General features: G+C 46.1%; 1 protein-coding gene across 1 annotated transcript; it reads left to right on the top strand.

Annotated features, from left to right (window-relative positions):
• The first annotated feature begins 12,518 nt into the window (after window positions 1–12,518).
• LOC141639628 (uncharacterized) lies at window positions 12,519–16,579 on the top strand. The gene is made up of 5 exons (XM_074448702.1): window positions 12,519–12,676; window positions 12,767–12,862; window positions 14,929–15,032; window positions 15,119–15,255; window positions 16,320–16,579. Exons 1-5 carry the CDS (start codon window positions 12,617–12,619, stop codon window positions 16,400–16,402), a joined length of 480 nt encoding a protein of 159 aa, XP_074304803.1. The 5' UTR covers window positions 12,519–12,616; the 3' UTR covers window positions 16,403–16,579.
• Window positions 16,580–18,090: the final 1,511 nt, after the last annotated feature.

Below are 18,090 nucleotides of genomic sequence, written 5' to 3'. Positions count from 1 at the left end.
CAATTAAGGGAGGAGTTAAGGCAAAATACCGAGGAACGCATGACCCCGATCGGGGCCGCCCAACCCCGATCGGGGTTGCATGCTCGTTGGCTCTTACGTTTTTCCCCTCCTCTCCTATAAATAGGAGAGGTATTCCTAGGTTTTGGGCATCCCATTTTACGTCCAAGTTTACTACATTAAGCCTCAAGCATTATAAGTTTTCTCTCATTAGTTTTCATTTCAAGTTTAAGTTGTTTAAGCATTCTTTAGTTAATCTTTCAACAATTTGTATTTCAAGAGATTCTCAAGCATTTGTTATCAATCCTTTGGTTTTAGTTATTTGTTCTTCCATACAAGTCTTCCTTATTAAGGTTGTTCCGGGTGTAATTCCAGAGCAAGTATTGTTACCACTCGTGGCTTGTAGAATGACGTCTTTGCTTGAATCCTCCTTGCGGTCTCCTGAAACGATGAACAAACTGAGGGCTCGGCTTTGGCCGAGCGTACTCACTCCGACGCTCAAGTCAGTAAACTTAGAGAGGTAAGTTGTTGCTTGGTCTAAGTATATGTATTGTAGAGAGATAAGGAAGATATTACCAGGTGAATAGTGATTCTTAGGTTAATTTTTGGATCCTTTCCTCAATGAAGGTTGAGGAGTATTTATAGACTTTCACCTTTTGTCACGTAGTGGCCAAGTGGCTAGCCGGTGGAAAGACCGTTCTACCCTCGGCCGATGGACCTATGGCGGGCCGACCGAGGGGTCTTGGATATGAGTACGCGGATATGTGCCCCGGGTGCCGCTGTCGGCCGACACCCAGTGTGACAGCCGATGGGTTGCATCGGCTAGGCTTTGTCTAAGTCGTTGACTTTGTGGATATCTTTGACCTTGCTCAATATGTTGACTTGGTCACGGTGCGAATATGCCCCATCAATTTGCCCCAGCGTAGTCTATGCCGTGGTATGGGCTCCGATGTATGTTGATCGTATATTCTCGCGCAAGTAATTTCGAAACTTTTTCTCAGATCGGCTTCTTCTACCTCGGCCTGGTTCTGCTTAGGCCGTACCATATCCCCTCTCCACATGGATGTGTAAAGGGCATCCGATGTGGAAAAGAAAGTGACGCTGGCCGAGACCAGGGTTGGGAGTGCTGGTTGTTTTTTATTGCCCTTTGGCCGGTGCTTTCTAACTTGGTTAATCATGTGGCCGACGGAGAGCAGATACTTAGGAATTTGTTGAGGAAGATGAATAGGCAGAGATATGAAGGGGCGTGTTGAAGACGCTTGATCACTGTTGCATTGATTGACGTTCGACTGTTGCAACGATTGACATTCCGTGGTTGCATGTCCGACACGTGTCGTTCGCCGATTGGTGACGCTTCATGGGTCGTTCCCGATTGGTCCTTCTTCATGGGCTTTTCCCTATAAATAGGGCAGTTGTTCCGTGAATTTGTCTACCAATTTCATTTTCTCAAATTTTTCTCCGAAATTTTCATCTCTCTAAACTTTCAAGGGCTTCTTTGTCTTCTAATTTTCGAGTTGTTACTCACGTGAGTGTTTTTCTTCAAGGTAAACAAACAAATTTTCTCACTTCTTATTTTGTTACGTAATCATTGCTATCATGTCTTCGCTGACGCTGGGACTAGCACTTCAACGGAGGAGGTTCCCTGTCGCGTCTTGACGAGGGGAGGGGTACTAGATGCCATCCCGATAAGATCTGGGGGCCCTAGGTCTCCTTCTCCCGTAGTCGATCCACCAATTTTGGAGGAATGGGAGGATGAGGATGATGATGCTTGATGATGATGAGAGGACTCCTTCGATGGTGAGAGGCCGCTTATCCCGGATCATGGCGAGGCTGCGGGATCGGTCTTGGCCGTGTCCGGACCAATAAATTCGCCACTGTTCGGTGCGACTCTTTTCGGAGGCCATTTCTCCTTCGGTGAGGGGTACAAAATTGTTATCCCCGAAGAGGGTCGGCGGTCTGTTGCCCTCCCCCGGGTCACGTCGGCGTATATATCAGGCACATGGAGTATGGGCTCCGGTTTCCTTTGAATAGACACGTCATGGCCATCATCAAAGCTATGAACGTCGTCGTGGCTCAACTGCACCCGTTGGCCATGAGGACGATAGTTGGCTTTGTGTGGCTCTGTCTCTTTAGGGGAGGTCCCAGCGGTTAACTTATTCCGCCGCCTTCATCATCTTCGGCCGTCAATCGCCGGTAAAGTGGGGTGGTACAGCGTGCAGACGGAGCCAGGCTACGTCTCCGTGTCCAAGCTTACTTCTTGCAAGGACGGCAACGGCGATGGGTGTACGTCCAAGTGCCGGGAGGACTACTCATTGCCTCGGTCCTTCCAGAGCCTGTTTTACTTGCGGTGTGAGAACCGGAAGAATATGAGAAATGTATTTCCGGGTAAGGTTAAGATGGACGCTTCGATGGTCCCTCTTCTGCGGAGGAGAAACGGGCGTCGGTTGTTTGATTCGAGAAGGGATGGCGCCCCAGACTCGGTTATCCTTCGAGGATGAGTTTGCGCTGCCGCGTCGACCTCATACCGCCCCTCAATCGGGGTGAGTGGGGTCGGTGTGAGGCCCATCTTTGCTGTTGTATTCTGTTTTAGATCTTTGTTTTACTTCCTTTATGTAACTCTTGTTTGATTTCTTGCACCGGTTTGGCCAGGATCATGCGAGAGGACCTTAAAGAGGTTAGGGCTTGATAAGGACGGGAAGGTTGTTCAACGGCATCCTACGGTGACGCGCGTGATCGCAGATCGGCTCCCAACGAATCGATGGACAAGCGGTGAAGGCATTGGATCCGGAGGCGGCCCATGCACGGGTTCTCGGAGCGTGCGAAGAGAACAAAGAAGGCAAAGGCGTCAAATTGGCGGCGGCGTCGGTGCCAACCCCCTCTTCGACCCCAAAGGTGGTCCGGAAGGATCATGTGGAGGTCATCGATATCACCGAGGGGGTGGTGACCGTTGCTAAGGGCTCTTCTCCTCTCGAAGAAGAGAAAGAGCCACCGTCTGCTTCCACCGTTCTTGGGAGAAGATCGTCCCAACCGGCCCTCCGACTAAGAGGGTCCGGGGCCGGTACGGATCTAACTTGCGGTTCGAGACTTAGTGGTTCGTTGGACATTCCCGATGACCGACTCTCTGATGTGTCGATGCATGTTGACGTGGATGCTCTGTGTAAATTTTTTGTAGATCCGCCGTCGGCAACTGCCGTTCTCACTGAGCGGCAGTTCGAGAAGCAGCCTGAGAAGACGGGTGATAGAAATGTCACCGTTGACTCCTCGATTCGAAGATTCCTTCCACCGAGCTCGTGGCGGAGGGTGAGAGAATATATAAGAGGTCGGCGAAGTGGACCCGTCTCTAGCCGGCTCCCACATCATGGAGCGAGGAAAAGGCCGTGGCCCAAGCCGGGCCGCCGATCGCAAAGCTTAAGCTTGATCTCTCCGCTGCAAAGGGGAAGCGGGAAGGCTAAGTGGATCTCCTTGCCGCCAAGAAGTGTGGGAGGAAGGCCGAGAAGCCGCCGGTGGCCGAGAGGGCCAAAGTTGAGGATGCTGATGCTGCCACCGCCAAGTTGATGGAGGAGCGGGACAGGTATAAGGGCGCTTATGACGCCGTGGTTGCCAAGAGGGAAGAGTGGAAGGGTCTGTACGATGCCCAGTCGGAGGCGCACAGGGCTATCCTTGCTCAAAAGGAGAAGGATATTGAGATGCTTCAGACTGAGCTTCTCCCTAAAATGTGCGCCGAATTCCGAGACCAGGCCGAGGAAGCGGCCAGGGAGGCAATCAAGAAGCTCTTCCCCGACGGATCCTTCCCATGGGATAAATTCGACAATCTTCTGGACGAGATGGCCGAGGCTGCGGAAACAGCGGCTGCAGAGAAGGCGGAGGCGGCGAAGGTGGCTCAGATAGCTGAGGCCAAGGCGGCCTATGATGCGAAGGTGAAGGAGGCTGAGAGGCCAAAGGTGCTTGAAAATGTCGAGCCTCCTCCTAAGCCGGCCACCGAAGATGCTGCTGCTACTGATGGAGGGCAGCAACAGGCATAGGGAGACGGGCGGTCGTCACCAGACTCACCCGGCATCTCGGATAGCTTTAGCTGTTCGAAGGCCAACTATTGAGCCTTTCCTCCCTGCCATCTTTTGGCGCTTCAAGTGACATGTTTGTAATCTTTTGCTTTTCTTTTGTTTTGTTAGTAAAACTCTTGATAGGTTGTGTTTAGGCTTATCCCTATGGGGACGGCCGTCGTCTGTACTCTCCTTGTAATTGTTTTCAATAAAGTTCGTCTTATTGGCCTTTGGCTTGGCCGGGGCTTCGATCACAATCCTTCACTTGTCTTCTTGCGTTATTAATTGAGTGCCTTCGTTTTTACCTTCGGTATGACCGAGGCAGTTTGAATGCATATCTCAACTGTGTTTAACGTCTTTAGCGTATCGACCGACGTATCCCCCGTCACTCTCGCTTTGGCCGAGGTAATCGGGTTGCGGCTCGACGACGTTCGTGTGTAGGCATATTGATCGCTAGATTTGCGTCTCAATTGCACTGAGTGTACGTTTATTCTAGCGTATCGGTCGATGTGTCCCCGTCGCTCTCGGCTTTGGCCGAGGTAATCGGGGTTACGGCTCGATAGCGTTCGTAACTGTATAGGCATATTGATCGCTAGATTTGCGTCTCAACTGCACTGAGTATACGTTTCTTCTAGCGTATCGACCGACGTATCCCCGTCGCTCTCGGCTGGCCGAGGTAATCGGGGTGCGGCTCGGCAAATAAGTAAATCGCGTAGGCATATTGATCGCTAGATTTGCGTCTCAACCGCACTGAGTATACGTTTCTTCTAGAGTATCGACCGACGTATCCCGTCGCTCTCGGCTGGCCGAGGTAATCGGGGTTGCGGCTCGGCGGCGTTAGAATCGTGTAGGCATATTGATCGCTAGATTTGCGTCTCAACTGCACTGAGTATACGTTTCTTCTTGTGTCTCAACCACGGAGGGGATAAACACTTTGATGGAAAACTTGGATGTTTCTTCATTAGATATAAACACGCGCCGGGGTGCCGACAATGGTTTTGGACACCTCCGCCGCTTATACAAAGTACTTTCTTAGGTTGTCAATGTTCCGGTGGCTCATCAAGGGTACGCCCCCATATCTCGGGGTATGTACCGGCCTCATCTCTTCAACTACTTTGTAGGGTCCCTCCCAGTTGGCCGTTAATTTACCATGAATATTTCCTTTGTTGGTGGCGGCCGACTTTCTTAGGACAAGATCTCCTATTTTTAAGTCCCTTTTGTGGACTCTTCGGTTGTAGGCTCTTCTCATCCGGTTTTGGTATCTTGCCAAGTTGAGGCGTGCCGTATCTCGGCTTTCTTCGACCAGGTCTAGGAGGCTTTCAGGCCTTCCTCATTTTCAATGGGTTAAAAGTAGCCGTTACGAATGTTGGCACCGTCGCTTCATTGGTAGGACCGCCGGACCCGTAGACTAAGTGGAAGGGGGTGTATCCGTTGCTTCTTTCTCCGTGGTCCGAAGGGACCACAGACGCCGGGCACTCATCGGCCCATCTTCCCTTAAGGTCTTCAACTGTCTTTTTCAAACCGTGAGGATTGTTTTATTCTTTGCCTCACTTTGCGCCCGTTGCTCTGTGGGTGGCAGACGGAGGAATATGCAAACTTGATGCCAAGCTCTTCTAACCAGTTCATTATTAGGTCACTCCAAAACTCTCGGCCGTGGTCGAATACCATGACTTGGGATAACCCAAAACGAGTTATAACATTTTCCCAGTTACCTTTCGACGGCCATGTGGTTTTCGCCGATCGCTCTGACTTCAACCCATTTGGTGAAGTAATCAACGGCGACGATCAAGAACTTCCTTCCTCCGGAGGCCGTTGGAAATGGGCCTAGCATATCCATCCCCCACTGTGCGAAAAGGAGGGGATTAAGCACCGGTTGTAGGTCCCGGGAAGGAGCGTGTATCACCGGAGCATGCATTTGACAATTCGTGCACTTCTTGGTTTTAGCCTTGGAATCCGTAAGCATGGTGGGCCAGAAGTAGCCGGCTCGGAGAGCTTTGTGGGCCAGCGTTCTTGCCCCCATGTGATGACCACAGATGCCTTCGTGAATTTCTGTCAAAATTAGCTCTGCATCGGCTGGGCCGACGCATTTCAAGAGTGGTCTTATTACGGACCTTCTGTATAATTCTCCTTCAAACAACAAGTACCTGGCGGCGATCCTCTTTATCTTGGCCGAGAGATTGCGGTCCTCCGGCAACTCATTTGCAAGTTTGTATTTCATTATGGGAGTCATCCACGTTGTCACGGCCTCGATGTTGCCCACCGTGCAGAGTGCGTCAGTGATGCTTTTAGCGGTCCTGATATCCACTAGCACGGTTCGGCTGATATTCTTGATGGTTGAACTGGCAAGTTTTGAGAGAGCGTCGGCCCGGTTGTTCTCGGACCTGGGGATGCACTGAATTTTGAAGAACTTTAATTTTGTTGTGTCTGTTTTCACCCTTTCCAGGTATCTTACCATTCCGTCGTCTCGAGCCTCATACTCTCCTCGATTTGGTTAGTTACCAAGAGAGAGTCCATCTTCAACACAATATGCTCGCCACGGCGACTCTTGCCAGCTCGACTCCTGTTATCACCGCCTCGTATTCGGATTCGTTGTTTGAGGCCGGGAAGGTAAATTTCAAGGCGTACTCAAACTCGTCCCCGTTTGGGCTGATGATAAGGATGCCGGCGCCCGAGCTGTTCGTTGTGGAGGACCCGTTGGTGAATACTTCCCATACACTGGGATGTACTTTTTCTTGATATGTGCATTCGGCCAGGAAGTCTGCAAGTGCCTGTCCCTTTATCGAGGGCCTCGGCTTGTATTGAATGCCGAAGCCAGATAGTTCTACCGCCCATTTGATAAGCCTACCATATTGTTCGAATTTTTCTAATGCCTTCTCCAATGGTTGGTCGGTTAAGACCGTCACGGGATGTGCGTCGAAGTAAGGTTTCAGTTTCCTTGCGGCTATGACGACATCAAAGGCCGCTTTCTCAATCAGCGGGTAATTTCTTTCGGCGGGTAGTAATGTATGGCTGATAAAGTAGATAGGTGTCTTTTCTTCTTGTCTTCTTCTCTTCGACGATCACGACCGACCGTGGGCCGAGGTAACTGCTATGTATAGATATAGCGTCTCCCCGAGCATTGGCCTAGACAGGGTTGGCAGTGTCAGAAGGTGAGCTTTCAGTTGCCTGAAAGCTGTGCTCTGTTCCTCCCCCCAGCTGAAATCTTTATTCCCCTTCAATACTTTGAAGAAAGGGGTGCTCTTGTCGGCGGACCGAGAGATGAAGCGGGCTAGGGCCGCCATCCTCCCGGTCAGTATCATGACCTCTTTTCGATTTCTCGGCTCCGGCGGTCTAAGATTGCTCGGACTTTGTCCGGATTGGCATCAATTCCTCCTCTGCGCCGACAAGTACGCCGAGGAATTTACTGCCCGACACCGAAGTTGCATTTCATTGGGTTGAACTTCATCTTGTATTTCCTTAGTGAACAAAATGTCTCGTGTAAATCGGCCAAGTGCTCGCTGTCAGACTTGCTTTTTACGATAGCATCGTCGACGTAAGCCTCAATGTTTCGTCCTTTTTGATTTTGGAACACTTCGTCCACCAGCCTTGTGTACGTTGCACCGGCGTTCTTCAAACCAAACGGCATCATTTTATACATGTATGTGCCGTTAGTAGTGATAAATGCGCATTTAGGCATGTCTTTCTCGGCCATGAATACCTGGTGATACCCCGAGAAGGCGTCCGGCGAGCTCGGATAGTGTAGCCTGCCGTGGCGTCAATTAAACTATCTATCCGAGGCAAGGGATAACAATCTTTGGGGCATGCTTTATTAAGGTTGGTAAAGTCTACACACATTCTCCATGCCCCCGATGACTTCCTCACCATTACAACATTGGCTAACCACTCAGGATAAGTACAAGGCATGATGAAGCCCGCCGCTAGTAATTTATCTACTTCGACTTTGATGGCCTCATCCTTCTCGGCTGAGGAGTTCCTCATTCTCTGCTTGACTGGGCGAGCGGTGGAGAGTACGTTCAGCTTGTGAACAATCACCTCCCGGCTCACGCCTGGCATCTCGGCCGGCCGAGTAGGCGAAAACATCTTTATTCTTCCTCGGCGGAGTCCGGGAGGTCGGCTCTGAATTTTGGTTCCGAGTTGACACCGAAGCGATTACGGTGCGGCCGGGTCAATCTCTACCTCCTCGGTCTCTCGCTCCTTCGACCATGCTTTGATGGTTCGGTCGTTTCGGACCTGGGGGTGTCTTTGTATCCGGAAGGATTTTAATTTTGCGGCGCCACTCTCACCCTCTCTAGATACTTTATCGTCCCATAGTCCCGAGCCTCGTACTCTCCTCCGATCCGGGCGGTCACTAAGGGTGAGTCTGTTTTCACCATGACATGCTCCGCCCCGGCGGCTTTAGCTAGCTCAACTCCGGTTATCACCGCCTCGTACTTGGATTCATTGTTTGGGGCCAATGAGGTAAGCTTCAAGGCGTGCTCAAACACGTCTCCGTTTGGGGCCGATAATAACGATGCCGGCCTTCGAGCTATTCGTCGTGGAAGGGCCGTTAGTGTAAACCTCCCATACGCCAGGATCCTCCTCGTTCTTCGAGACGAGCTTATGCGCTTCCCCGGTCCGAGACATATATCAATGTGAGGGCCCGATGGACATCACGGCGTTGGCTTCGCTCAAAGTGACCCGGCCTATGAGAACGTTGTAGGCGGACGAGCCACAATAACCACGAACTCGGACATAACATTCTTGGCCGCACTTCCCTCGCCGAACATTGCGGCAGATTGATCCCCGGGGTACCGGCCGGCCCCGAAAAAAGCTGTACAACGGTTTGGTGTAGGGGCTCAAGTCTTCAACCTTCAGACCGAGGCTAAGGAAGCATTCTCTGTACATAATGTTTGTGTAGGCGCCCGTGTCAATCAGGCATCTCTTCACCAAGTGGTTGGCTACGTCCAGGTGGACCACAAGGGGGTCACTGTGAGGAGCGATGACTCCCTCGTAGTCTTTCTTCCCAATGGTCATATCGGGGATGTTGGAAGCGGGGGTTCTTTGTGTTGGGCACAAAGTTGATGGCCCGATATAGTTCATTCAGTGCCGTTTGTGCCCATGAGCGGACCCACCGTTCTCGTTGTCCCTGATGACCACATTGACTACTCCTACCCGTTCAAAAACGGATTTCTTATTTGACCCGTCGGCATCTGTTTTTTGGCCCCCGGCTACGTACTTGCCGAGACTCCCCGCTCGGATCAGATCTTCAATGGCATTTTTCAAATGCCGGCAGTCGTTTGTTAAGTGGCCGGTGTGGCCGTGGTACTCACAGTACTGGCTCGTGTCACCGTCACTCCTCGCCCTAGGGGGGCTTTCCCACTTTTGACCTTCGTTTTTGCTCAGGGCGAAGACCTCGGCGGCAGGTACGACTAGGGGGGTGTGATTATTGTACTGCTTTCGGTAGTACGGTGCCGAACTCCCCCCGGCGCCCGCCGAGTTCTGTTTCCTGGCAGACTGGTCAGACCGTGACCTATTATTTTCACGGCGTTTTTCATCCGGGTTGTACTCCCGACGGCTCTTCTTTTCTGAGTGTTCGGTCTCGCTGGGGCCTACCCAGGTGTTGTGGTAGTCCTCCACCTTAATGGCTTGATCGACCAACTTTACGCGGCGTCAAGGTCGAGCCGCCGCACTTGATGAGCTCGTTTTTTAAGGCTCCCCTTGGGAGGCCTTTCATTAGTGCGAAGACTGCCAATTCGGGATTAATCTCCCGAATCTGTTGAACCTTGGCGTCGAACCTCTTCACATAGCTTCGCAGAGACTCGCCGCCCTCCTGTCTGATAGTCAGAAGATCCGATGTCTCTACCGTCTTCCTCTTATTGCAAGAGTACTTTTCTAAGAAGGCGTCCCTTAGATCGGCGTAACAGTATACCGAGCCATCGGGCAGCCCCTTGTACCAACTTTGAGCCATCCCATGCAAGGTCGTTGGGAAGATTCGGCACCAGACCTCGTCGGGTTGCTCCCACACCGACATGTACGACTCGAAGGTTTCGGCGTGGTCGGTGGGGTCGCTATCCCCTTTGTATGTGAGCGCCGGCAACTTCAACATGGTTGGCACGGTGATTTCAAGGACATAGGCACTGAGGGGCTGTCTGACCACATGTCGAACGACACGCGGCGATCGGCTCCTCGTATTCCTAGTCCGGCTTCTCTCCTCATAGCCAGAAGGACTTCTCCTCCGACTCTGGTGAGTCGGGCTTCTTCTTCAACTCTGGCGAGTTGGGCTTCTTTCGCTCCTCCGGGGTGTGCCTCGTTTGTGCCGCGGCGACGCGGTCCTCTCACGAGTGCGAGAAGGACTTAGGTCTACCACGACCACTTTGGGCTCCTCCGGTGTCTTGACAGGGTCAGCTTCTCCTAATGCTCCGTTCAAGTTTCTTGGAGTCACATTTTGGGCCTTGGTCTCCTGGACGGTTTCCGCCGCTCTTGTCGGCGTGACAGTGTGAGCCGGCGTACTCCCAATTAGGTCCAGGAGCATCTTCGATTTCTTTGCATCAACCACATGTCCCATGATGGTGACACGGACGGCGGCGGGTGTATCCGGCATATTTGGCATCCCGAGTTCGGTTGAATTACTCATGCCGGTGGAGGGTCACGTGACTCGAGAATTTTGGAAGGTATCATCTTGGTAGAATTCGGTTTCGTCAGTCACGAATACCTCTTGTTGTTTCGACATCTTCTTAGCTTTTGGGGTGGGTTTTTTTTTTGTGTTTATATTTTTTGTTTGGGAATGAATGTGACTAGCTTCTAGTGTCTTTCCCCACAGACGGCGCCAATTGTTCCGGGTGTAATTCCAGAGCAAGTATTGTTACCATCCGTGGCTTGTAGAATGACGTCTTTGCTTGAATCCTCCTTGCGGTCTCCTGAAACAATGAACAAACTGAGGGCTCGGCTTTGGCCGAGCGTACTCAATCCGACGCTCAAGTCAGTAAACTTAGAGAGGTAAGTTGTTGCTTGGCCTAAGTATATGTATTGTAGAGAGATAAGGAAGATATCACCAGGTGAATAATGATTCTTAGGTTAATTTTTGGATCCCTTCCTCAATGAAGGTTGAGGAGTATTTATAGACTTTCACCTTTTGTCACGTAGTGGCCAAGTGGCTAGCAGGTGGAAAGACCGTTCTACCCTCGGCCGATGGACCCATGGCGGCGCCGTAGGGTCTTGGATATGAGTACGCGGATATGTGCCCCGGCGGCGCCGATTGCCGAGCCGACACCAGTGACAGCCGATGGGTTGCATCGGCTAGACTGTCTAAGTCGTTGACTTTGCTGTGGATATCTTTGACCTTGCTCAATATGTTGACTTGGTCAGCGGTGCAGAATATGCCCCATCAAAGGTATTTCTTATTACAAGTTTACAATTTACATCATTGCTTTAGTTATCACATAGTTATTATAATAAAGTATTTCATATTTACTTAGCTTTATTCTTTTCGTATGTTATATCACCTAATTAGCATAATTCATATAACCATGTTCAACATTACTTACAATTTAGTTTACATTTTACATCCTAGTATGAGTAGCTAAATTCTCTAGTCTAAAGGTTAGGGGAGTCATGCAAAATCAAACATATAATATGATTAAATAAAGTTCATAATAATATTGATCAATTGCTTCCATCACATGTTTGCTTTGTTACGCTTAATCTTTGATTATCGGCCGTAGTCGTAGATTAAAACTTGTTTATTCGTTCTAAAGTCGAGAGGTACGGAATTGAATTAGACTAAGCATGTGTGGTAGGACGACCTAGTCATGGACGAGAGTTTTTTTAGGACCCGGTCTATGGTTGATACTAATGCCGTAAGGTGGGTATCTTTAAGCCTAAGTAATTGACAAGATTATTAGTAATAAGTTTATCATGTTCATATGTTTACCTTTGCATGAGTGACCCGAACCCTTTAGACTATCTTTTATCATATTATTTACATTGCAATTTTCATTAATCATCAAACAACACAAATCAAACCCAAAACGTAATCGACCTTGATAAAAATCCACTCATAGCAATTCACAACGTAATTCCCGTTTCCTTGTGTTCGACCCCTATTACTACATTAACTTGTGTCTAGGGAAATTATTTTTGCATAGGTACGCGATAAACCTATCATATGAATTATGACATCACCTTAAAATGTGAACGTTATCACAAGTTAAAAGAGACATTACTAAAGACGAAATAACTACTAAAGACAAAATCCGTCACAAGGTTGTGACGCGAGACAAAAGGACAAGTGGGAAGGCAAGTGGGACTCGGTGGGAGAGGGTTGTCACAAGCAAAATGGACTGAACCTTTTTTTTGTGAGTCATCTTATAATAAGACGGTCTTATAAAAAAGTTGTGGATGTTGTTAATCTTAGTATTGGGCTTCATTGTAAAGAATGAAGTTATTGGGCTACATCCAAACTCACAAGTTATTGGGCTACATCCAAACTTCATCGATCAACCCAAAAACATTAATCAGAATCAGGGGTTTAAGCCGAAGGTTTTACTCTAGGTTTCCGCCATTACTACTGCAATTGAAAAATCAATTTGGGGAAAAACAACATGGGATGGAAAGCTGCCCAGAAACTCATACAAAATTGGAAGATTCTCAGAGGCGATAATGTAAGTATCATTATCAATTGAATCTCAAAACCCTAATTTTGTCATTTCGTTTTTTTGTTTGATTAATTGACGCGTTAATGTTGTGTTTAGGTGATGATAATTAGAGGCAAAGATAAAGGTGAAGTTGGGCTTATTAAACGTGTTATTCGATCACAGAATCGCGTCATTGTCGAAGGCAAAAATCTTGTATTCATCTCTCTCTCTTTCTCTTTATGTTTATATTGTTGATTTTGTGATTTGGGATAGTATTGGAAAACTGGTTCGATGTAGTTATCGACACGATTTTCATATTGGATCATTCGGAAAACAGTCACTTCGTGTATCCGACCCCTTGCCTCGCAAATTTAGAAGTTTGGGACAGTAGTGGGATACATTTTAGGTATTACTAGTTTCCAATTGATTTGAGCACTGAAATGAAAATATTTAGTCGAATTGTTACGTTTTCTGAGTGATTGTTGATTTACTTGATTGCATTGAGGAATATGCAATTTTGTAGGGGGACTTACGCTATTGTACGGTGTTGTTTTGCGAATTCTGTTACTCTGTATACACTATACACTCTTTGTTTCCTAGGATCATCTAATTAATCACTAAACTCGAGTATTGTAATCTGTTTTCTTGACGGTTATGTTTTGTCATGATAGAGTGTAATCATTGAGTAAACGGTCATTAACTCATTATGTTGATGATTTTACTTCCAAAACCATAGAGCCTTGTGTGTGCGGGTGCTGTCGGTAGTCAAACAAGCTGAGTGAATTTGTTTTTTGGTGCATAAAAATATGTTCTGTTGGGAGATTTATGAGTTGCTTTGATCCGGAATGCACATAATTGTATATGTAGCATCAGTTTATTGTTGAGTGGAATAAGGATTTCAAGGTAGTTGTTGGGATTCAATTTTTAAGGTTTACTCTCACAGATTCTTCCTGATGAATATTCATTTAGCTAATGTCTTTCTTACCATTGCTTTCTTATGAGGTGGGTGAGGGGCACCTCATATGTTTTGGGGATAAGCATGGAAACACGACATATGCTTTCAACTTGGTTTTCTCGCACTAATGGGCTATGTGTTCTCCATGATGCTATTGTTCTCTGGTTGTTATTCTAATAAAGGGGAAGTATTATGACCTCTGTTCGCCTTTCAATCAGGGCTTTTATGGGAATGATACTGGATTATTTTAACATACTATGCATAGTCGCCAGAGTATTGGATCTGCTTTTTTGGGACTGAGGGAGTATCTTTGGAGTTGTAAGGATGTGCATCTTTCAGGTTCTTAGGTTGCTTGTGTATGAAAGCAAACAGTTCATAAATGTTTAGTTTGTTATGAGAACTGAAATCTTTGATGGGGGTAATGTCTTATTTGAGCTCAGTGATGACTGAGGTTTGTATTGGCAAACTACTTTTCTAGGCCTCTCCTTGAACCGTAGCAGTATAGCAATACAATGTTAGCTCAATGATGTAGGCCTGTCAGTTTCACACTTGAGCTGTAGTCACAAGACTCACAACTCTTTCACTCCTTTCACATATATGCAACCTAGTTTTTTCGCTGCCCCTGTCTATTCATATGCTGAGACTCTGGCTTGCACCATGTGCAGAGCTCTCACTACTCATTAGTAATTAAATAAGATGAACTTCTGAAATAATTCTAAATCGTACGCTAAGGTCATGTTCATTGTGTAGTAGTGATTTGGGTGCCTGTAACAATCTTGCGTGTTTGATCAGTATTGTTTACCGCAGAGAAATCAAACAAGATAGATATTTTGAAACGTAGTATGAAATCCTATCTACGCTGCTGTAAATTAATTGAGCATGCTTGAATTAAACCATCTGAATATAAACACAGTAGTTAGACTTTATTGGCTTTCCTAGAAAGTATACTTGATGCAGGCGTCCATGATATACAGCTGCCAAGCGATACCTTGAACTCTTGTTAGGGTTCTCATACTTATTCTTGAATCATGATAAAAGAAACTAACATGTCTCTCTTCTAAGTTGAGATTTCCATTGTGCTGCTTTTGCTTTCTGTCCCTTAGCCCAACATACCTTCCTCTTCATATTTTTTCATCTGCTCTGCCGGCCTATCATCCCTGAGCTTTGAGGGGTGTCTGTATTGCTTTATGATTTTTTTTAACGTCATTGTCATTTACGATTATGTACTGAGTTTTTTCTCTCTGTGTTTCCTAGATAACTGATTGGAGAATTTGAGGGCTCCCGCTGTATTGCTTTATGATTCTCTTTTTCTACTCTTTCCCAGGTCAAAAAGCACATTAAACAAGGGCAAGGGCATGAAGGTGGAATTTTTTCAGTTGAAGCCCCGCTACATGTGTCAAATGTGCAAGTTGTGGACCCAGTTACTGGGTACGGATTTCTGAAATAAGAAGTTACCCGGTATTGTGTTTTAATATATTTCTCCCACTAATCATAATGAATCATATTTCATGCAGAAAGCCCTGCAAAGTAGGCATTAAATATTTAGAGGATGGTACGAAAGTTAGAGTTGCAAGAGGCATAGGAGCTTCGGGATCCATAATACCTCGTCCGGAAATCTTAAAGATAAGGGCTACACCCAGGCCTACAGCTCGTAAGTATCTGAATCATATCTCATAATTTTTGCGTTAGAACTAAGGTCTTTCGTGGAAGTATCGTTAATACTCTTTATAACCCTCGTGTTGGATATGTTATCTGGGGGTGTGATGAATATCTACAACCGGTTATACGCTCACTCTAGGTCTTTGTTGTTCTTACTAAGATTTAAAACCTGCTAGGCTAGTCTTTCAGCTATGTACAAACAAGATCAAAAATAAAATTACTTGGAAAATGAAGAAATGGGTAATGCGGAATGAACTTCTGATGGTTATAAAGTGTTGAAGCATGTGACAATTTGACAACCAACTCCAAAGGTGGCATTCACATTTTGTGGGGCTTGCTTGGGATGGGGTAATTATTGCTAGGATAATAGAGCCAAAATGAACTGAAAAATGGAGAAAGGTGATGGTTGGAGATAGAAATGGGGATGATTGTGTTATTATCCCTCGTTCAAGGTAGTAATAGTTACCCACCTCCCAAGTAATGTATTACCTCCATATGGAGGTAGTAATTCCTCCCTCACCCCCTCTTTCCACCACCACTAACCACCAATCTCCTCCCATCTCTTATTGTTTTAGCCTCCATTACTCCAGTAACAATTACCCCATCCCAAGCGAGCCCTTGATGTTAATGGTGGTGCCTTAACAACCAACCCCCAGAAAGCGAGGTTACTATGACAGGATAGATAACAAGGCCTAATTTGTCGCTACAACTTTTAACATTTGGACTCCTTGCTTCTACATTGGATCAATAGGTTTACGAATGAGAATGGTTTGATCAAAATTATTGATTTTTGATGAAATTGATTCACAAGGGGATGTTTGATGTTAACGGGGTTCAAACTTTGGTCATGACTCATGAGTACCATTACTCGCTGCCTTTACCAACTTTGGTGACATTTGCATCATAATTATTGTACCGTCTTGATGCTCATTCCATTCTTACTGCTTGAGAGGAATTCATTACTTCAAAAATATATACACACACACACAGTATATTATTAAGGGTATGGCTTCAAGTTGCTAACTTCAACACGTCTTCGTTTCTTTCCCCCTACAGCTGGACCAAAGGATACTCCAATGGATCTCGTAATGGAGAAGACATACGATCCTAAAACCGGAAGAGGGATGCCGGAACTTTAAGAAGATGATCAACCCTTTCTTCTTATGTTGCTACTAGAAAGTCCCGCACTCGATCCTACTAAATACATGCCTGATGTATCTCCTTTTTTGTTCACATGATAAATGTTAATGAACTTTGGATACTTAGCTTTGCGCATTCATAAGAATCAATTGAAGTGGTTCCCATCTTCTGCCGAGTAATTTGTTGGCTACAAAGCGGTGAATTTTACCTTTGGTTTGATGCTTATTTTAGTTATCTTTCACTTCATGAGTTCTTGCCCAAAACTCTAAAAACCCATGTTGCAAATGGTTTTGTATTTTTTTTCTAGTAGTGTTTGTCTTTTTAACGAGTCGTTCTAAATTTGTAGTGGCTAACATAAGGCAAGCCATGGAAATAAAAGGGTAGTCGTCGATGATTGAATGGATGGTTCTAAAATCTTCGTTGACGTTGTCAGCCCATACTTCTCGGACCTGAACCACCTTTATAATTTATACCATGAATTATTATAATTTATTTACTATAATTGTGATTGATTGAGGGTGAGAATTAGGGATGAAATCTTCGCCCAAACCGTTGTCAACCCGAATCAAACTTCTCGGAAAAAAATTCGATCCAAACCACCATTTAAAAATACCCATCCCCAATCCACTATTAAAACCCATATCCATATCCACTGATTGAAAACCGAGAATCCAAATCTTGGAAACCCGATTCATTCATACCCGAACCCGATCCAATTAGATATTTTTTAAAATTTAGGGTTTATTAACCTTGAAATTTCAATTTTATTATATAAAATTAATTTTGTATGTAGTCAAATGAAGTTTCGAATTGGTTTTTGGACGATATGATGGATCGGGTATGGATTTGGAGCGGGTATGGATTTGAAAAAAGTATAATGGATCGGGTATGGATTTTAAAATTTTGGATATGGATCAGGTATGGATATGGATCTGTGATCCAATAACTAAGTGGATTGGGTTTGGATCTTGCAAAACCCGATCCAATCCGACCCATTGCCATCCCTAGTGAGAATCCAGATCTTGGAGTATTGGAATTGAAATTTGGGGGATGAGAGTGTTGGGTTTTCGAATTAGGGTTTGGGGGTGAAAAGAGAGGGGAGAGACTATCGTAAATAGGAAAGGGAATTTTTTAACGTGGCACCACTTAGTCAAGTTGGTAGAGGATGTGGAAAATGAAGACAAGGGAATTGAGGGGAACGTGGCACCACTTAGTCAAGTTGGTAGAGGATGTGGAAAATCAAGACAAGTCATTTTTTATCGTGCATATCACATACCCATTTTAATAAAAGTTTATACGAAAAATATTGAAAAGCCTATTTTATTTAGGAAGCTGCCTTTTTGTCGCTTGTATTTTACTTAGTGTTGCCCAAATTAAACATTATAGACACGATAATGAAGTTTATCAAGACAAAAACTATGGTAAACACAAGAACCAAGTCAACCAACACTGCTGGGACAACAAAATAAATGACTCGACCCGTTTTTGATCTGCAGCCGAATAAAGAACCCAAATTTAACTCACAACCTGGTTTGATAAGGCGCTAGTTCGATTTGATCCAAAATTTAAACCATTATTCCTAAACAGTTTGACACCAACACACCTACAAGTCCGAAACTATCCCAAATTTAAAGTAACCGAACCCGAATACATAAACAAGAGTGATCCAAACCCGAACACAACCCAA

This window comes from Silene latifolia, unplaced genomic scaffold (genome assembly GCF_048544455.1).
Source record: "Silene latifolia isolate original U9 population unplaced genomic scaffold, ASM4854445v1 scaffold_477, whole genome shotgun sequence".
Classification (NCBI taxonomy): domain Eukaryota; kingdom Viridiplantae; phylum Streptophyta; class Magnoliopsida; order Caryophyllales; family Caryophyllaceae; genus Silene; species Silene latifolia.
This window is presented reverse-complemented; position numbering and strand designations above follow the sequence as displayed.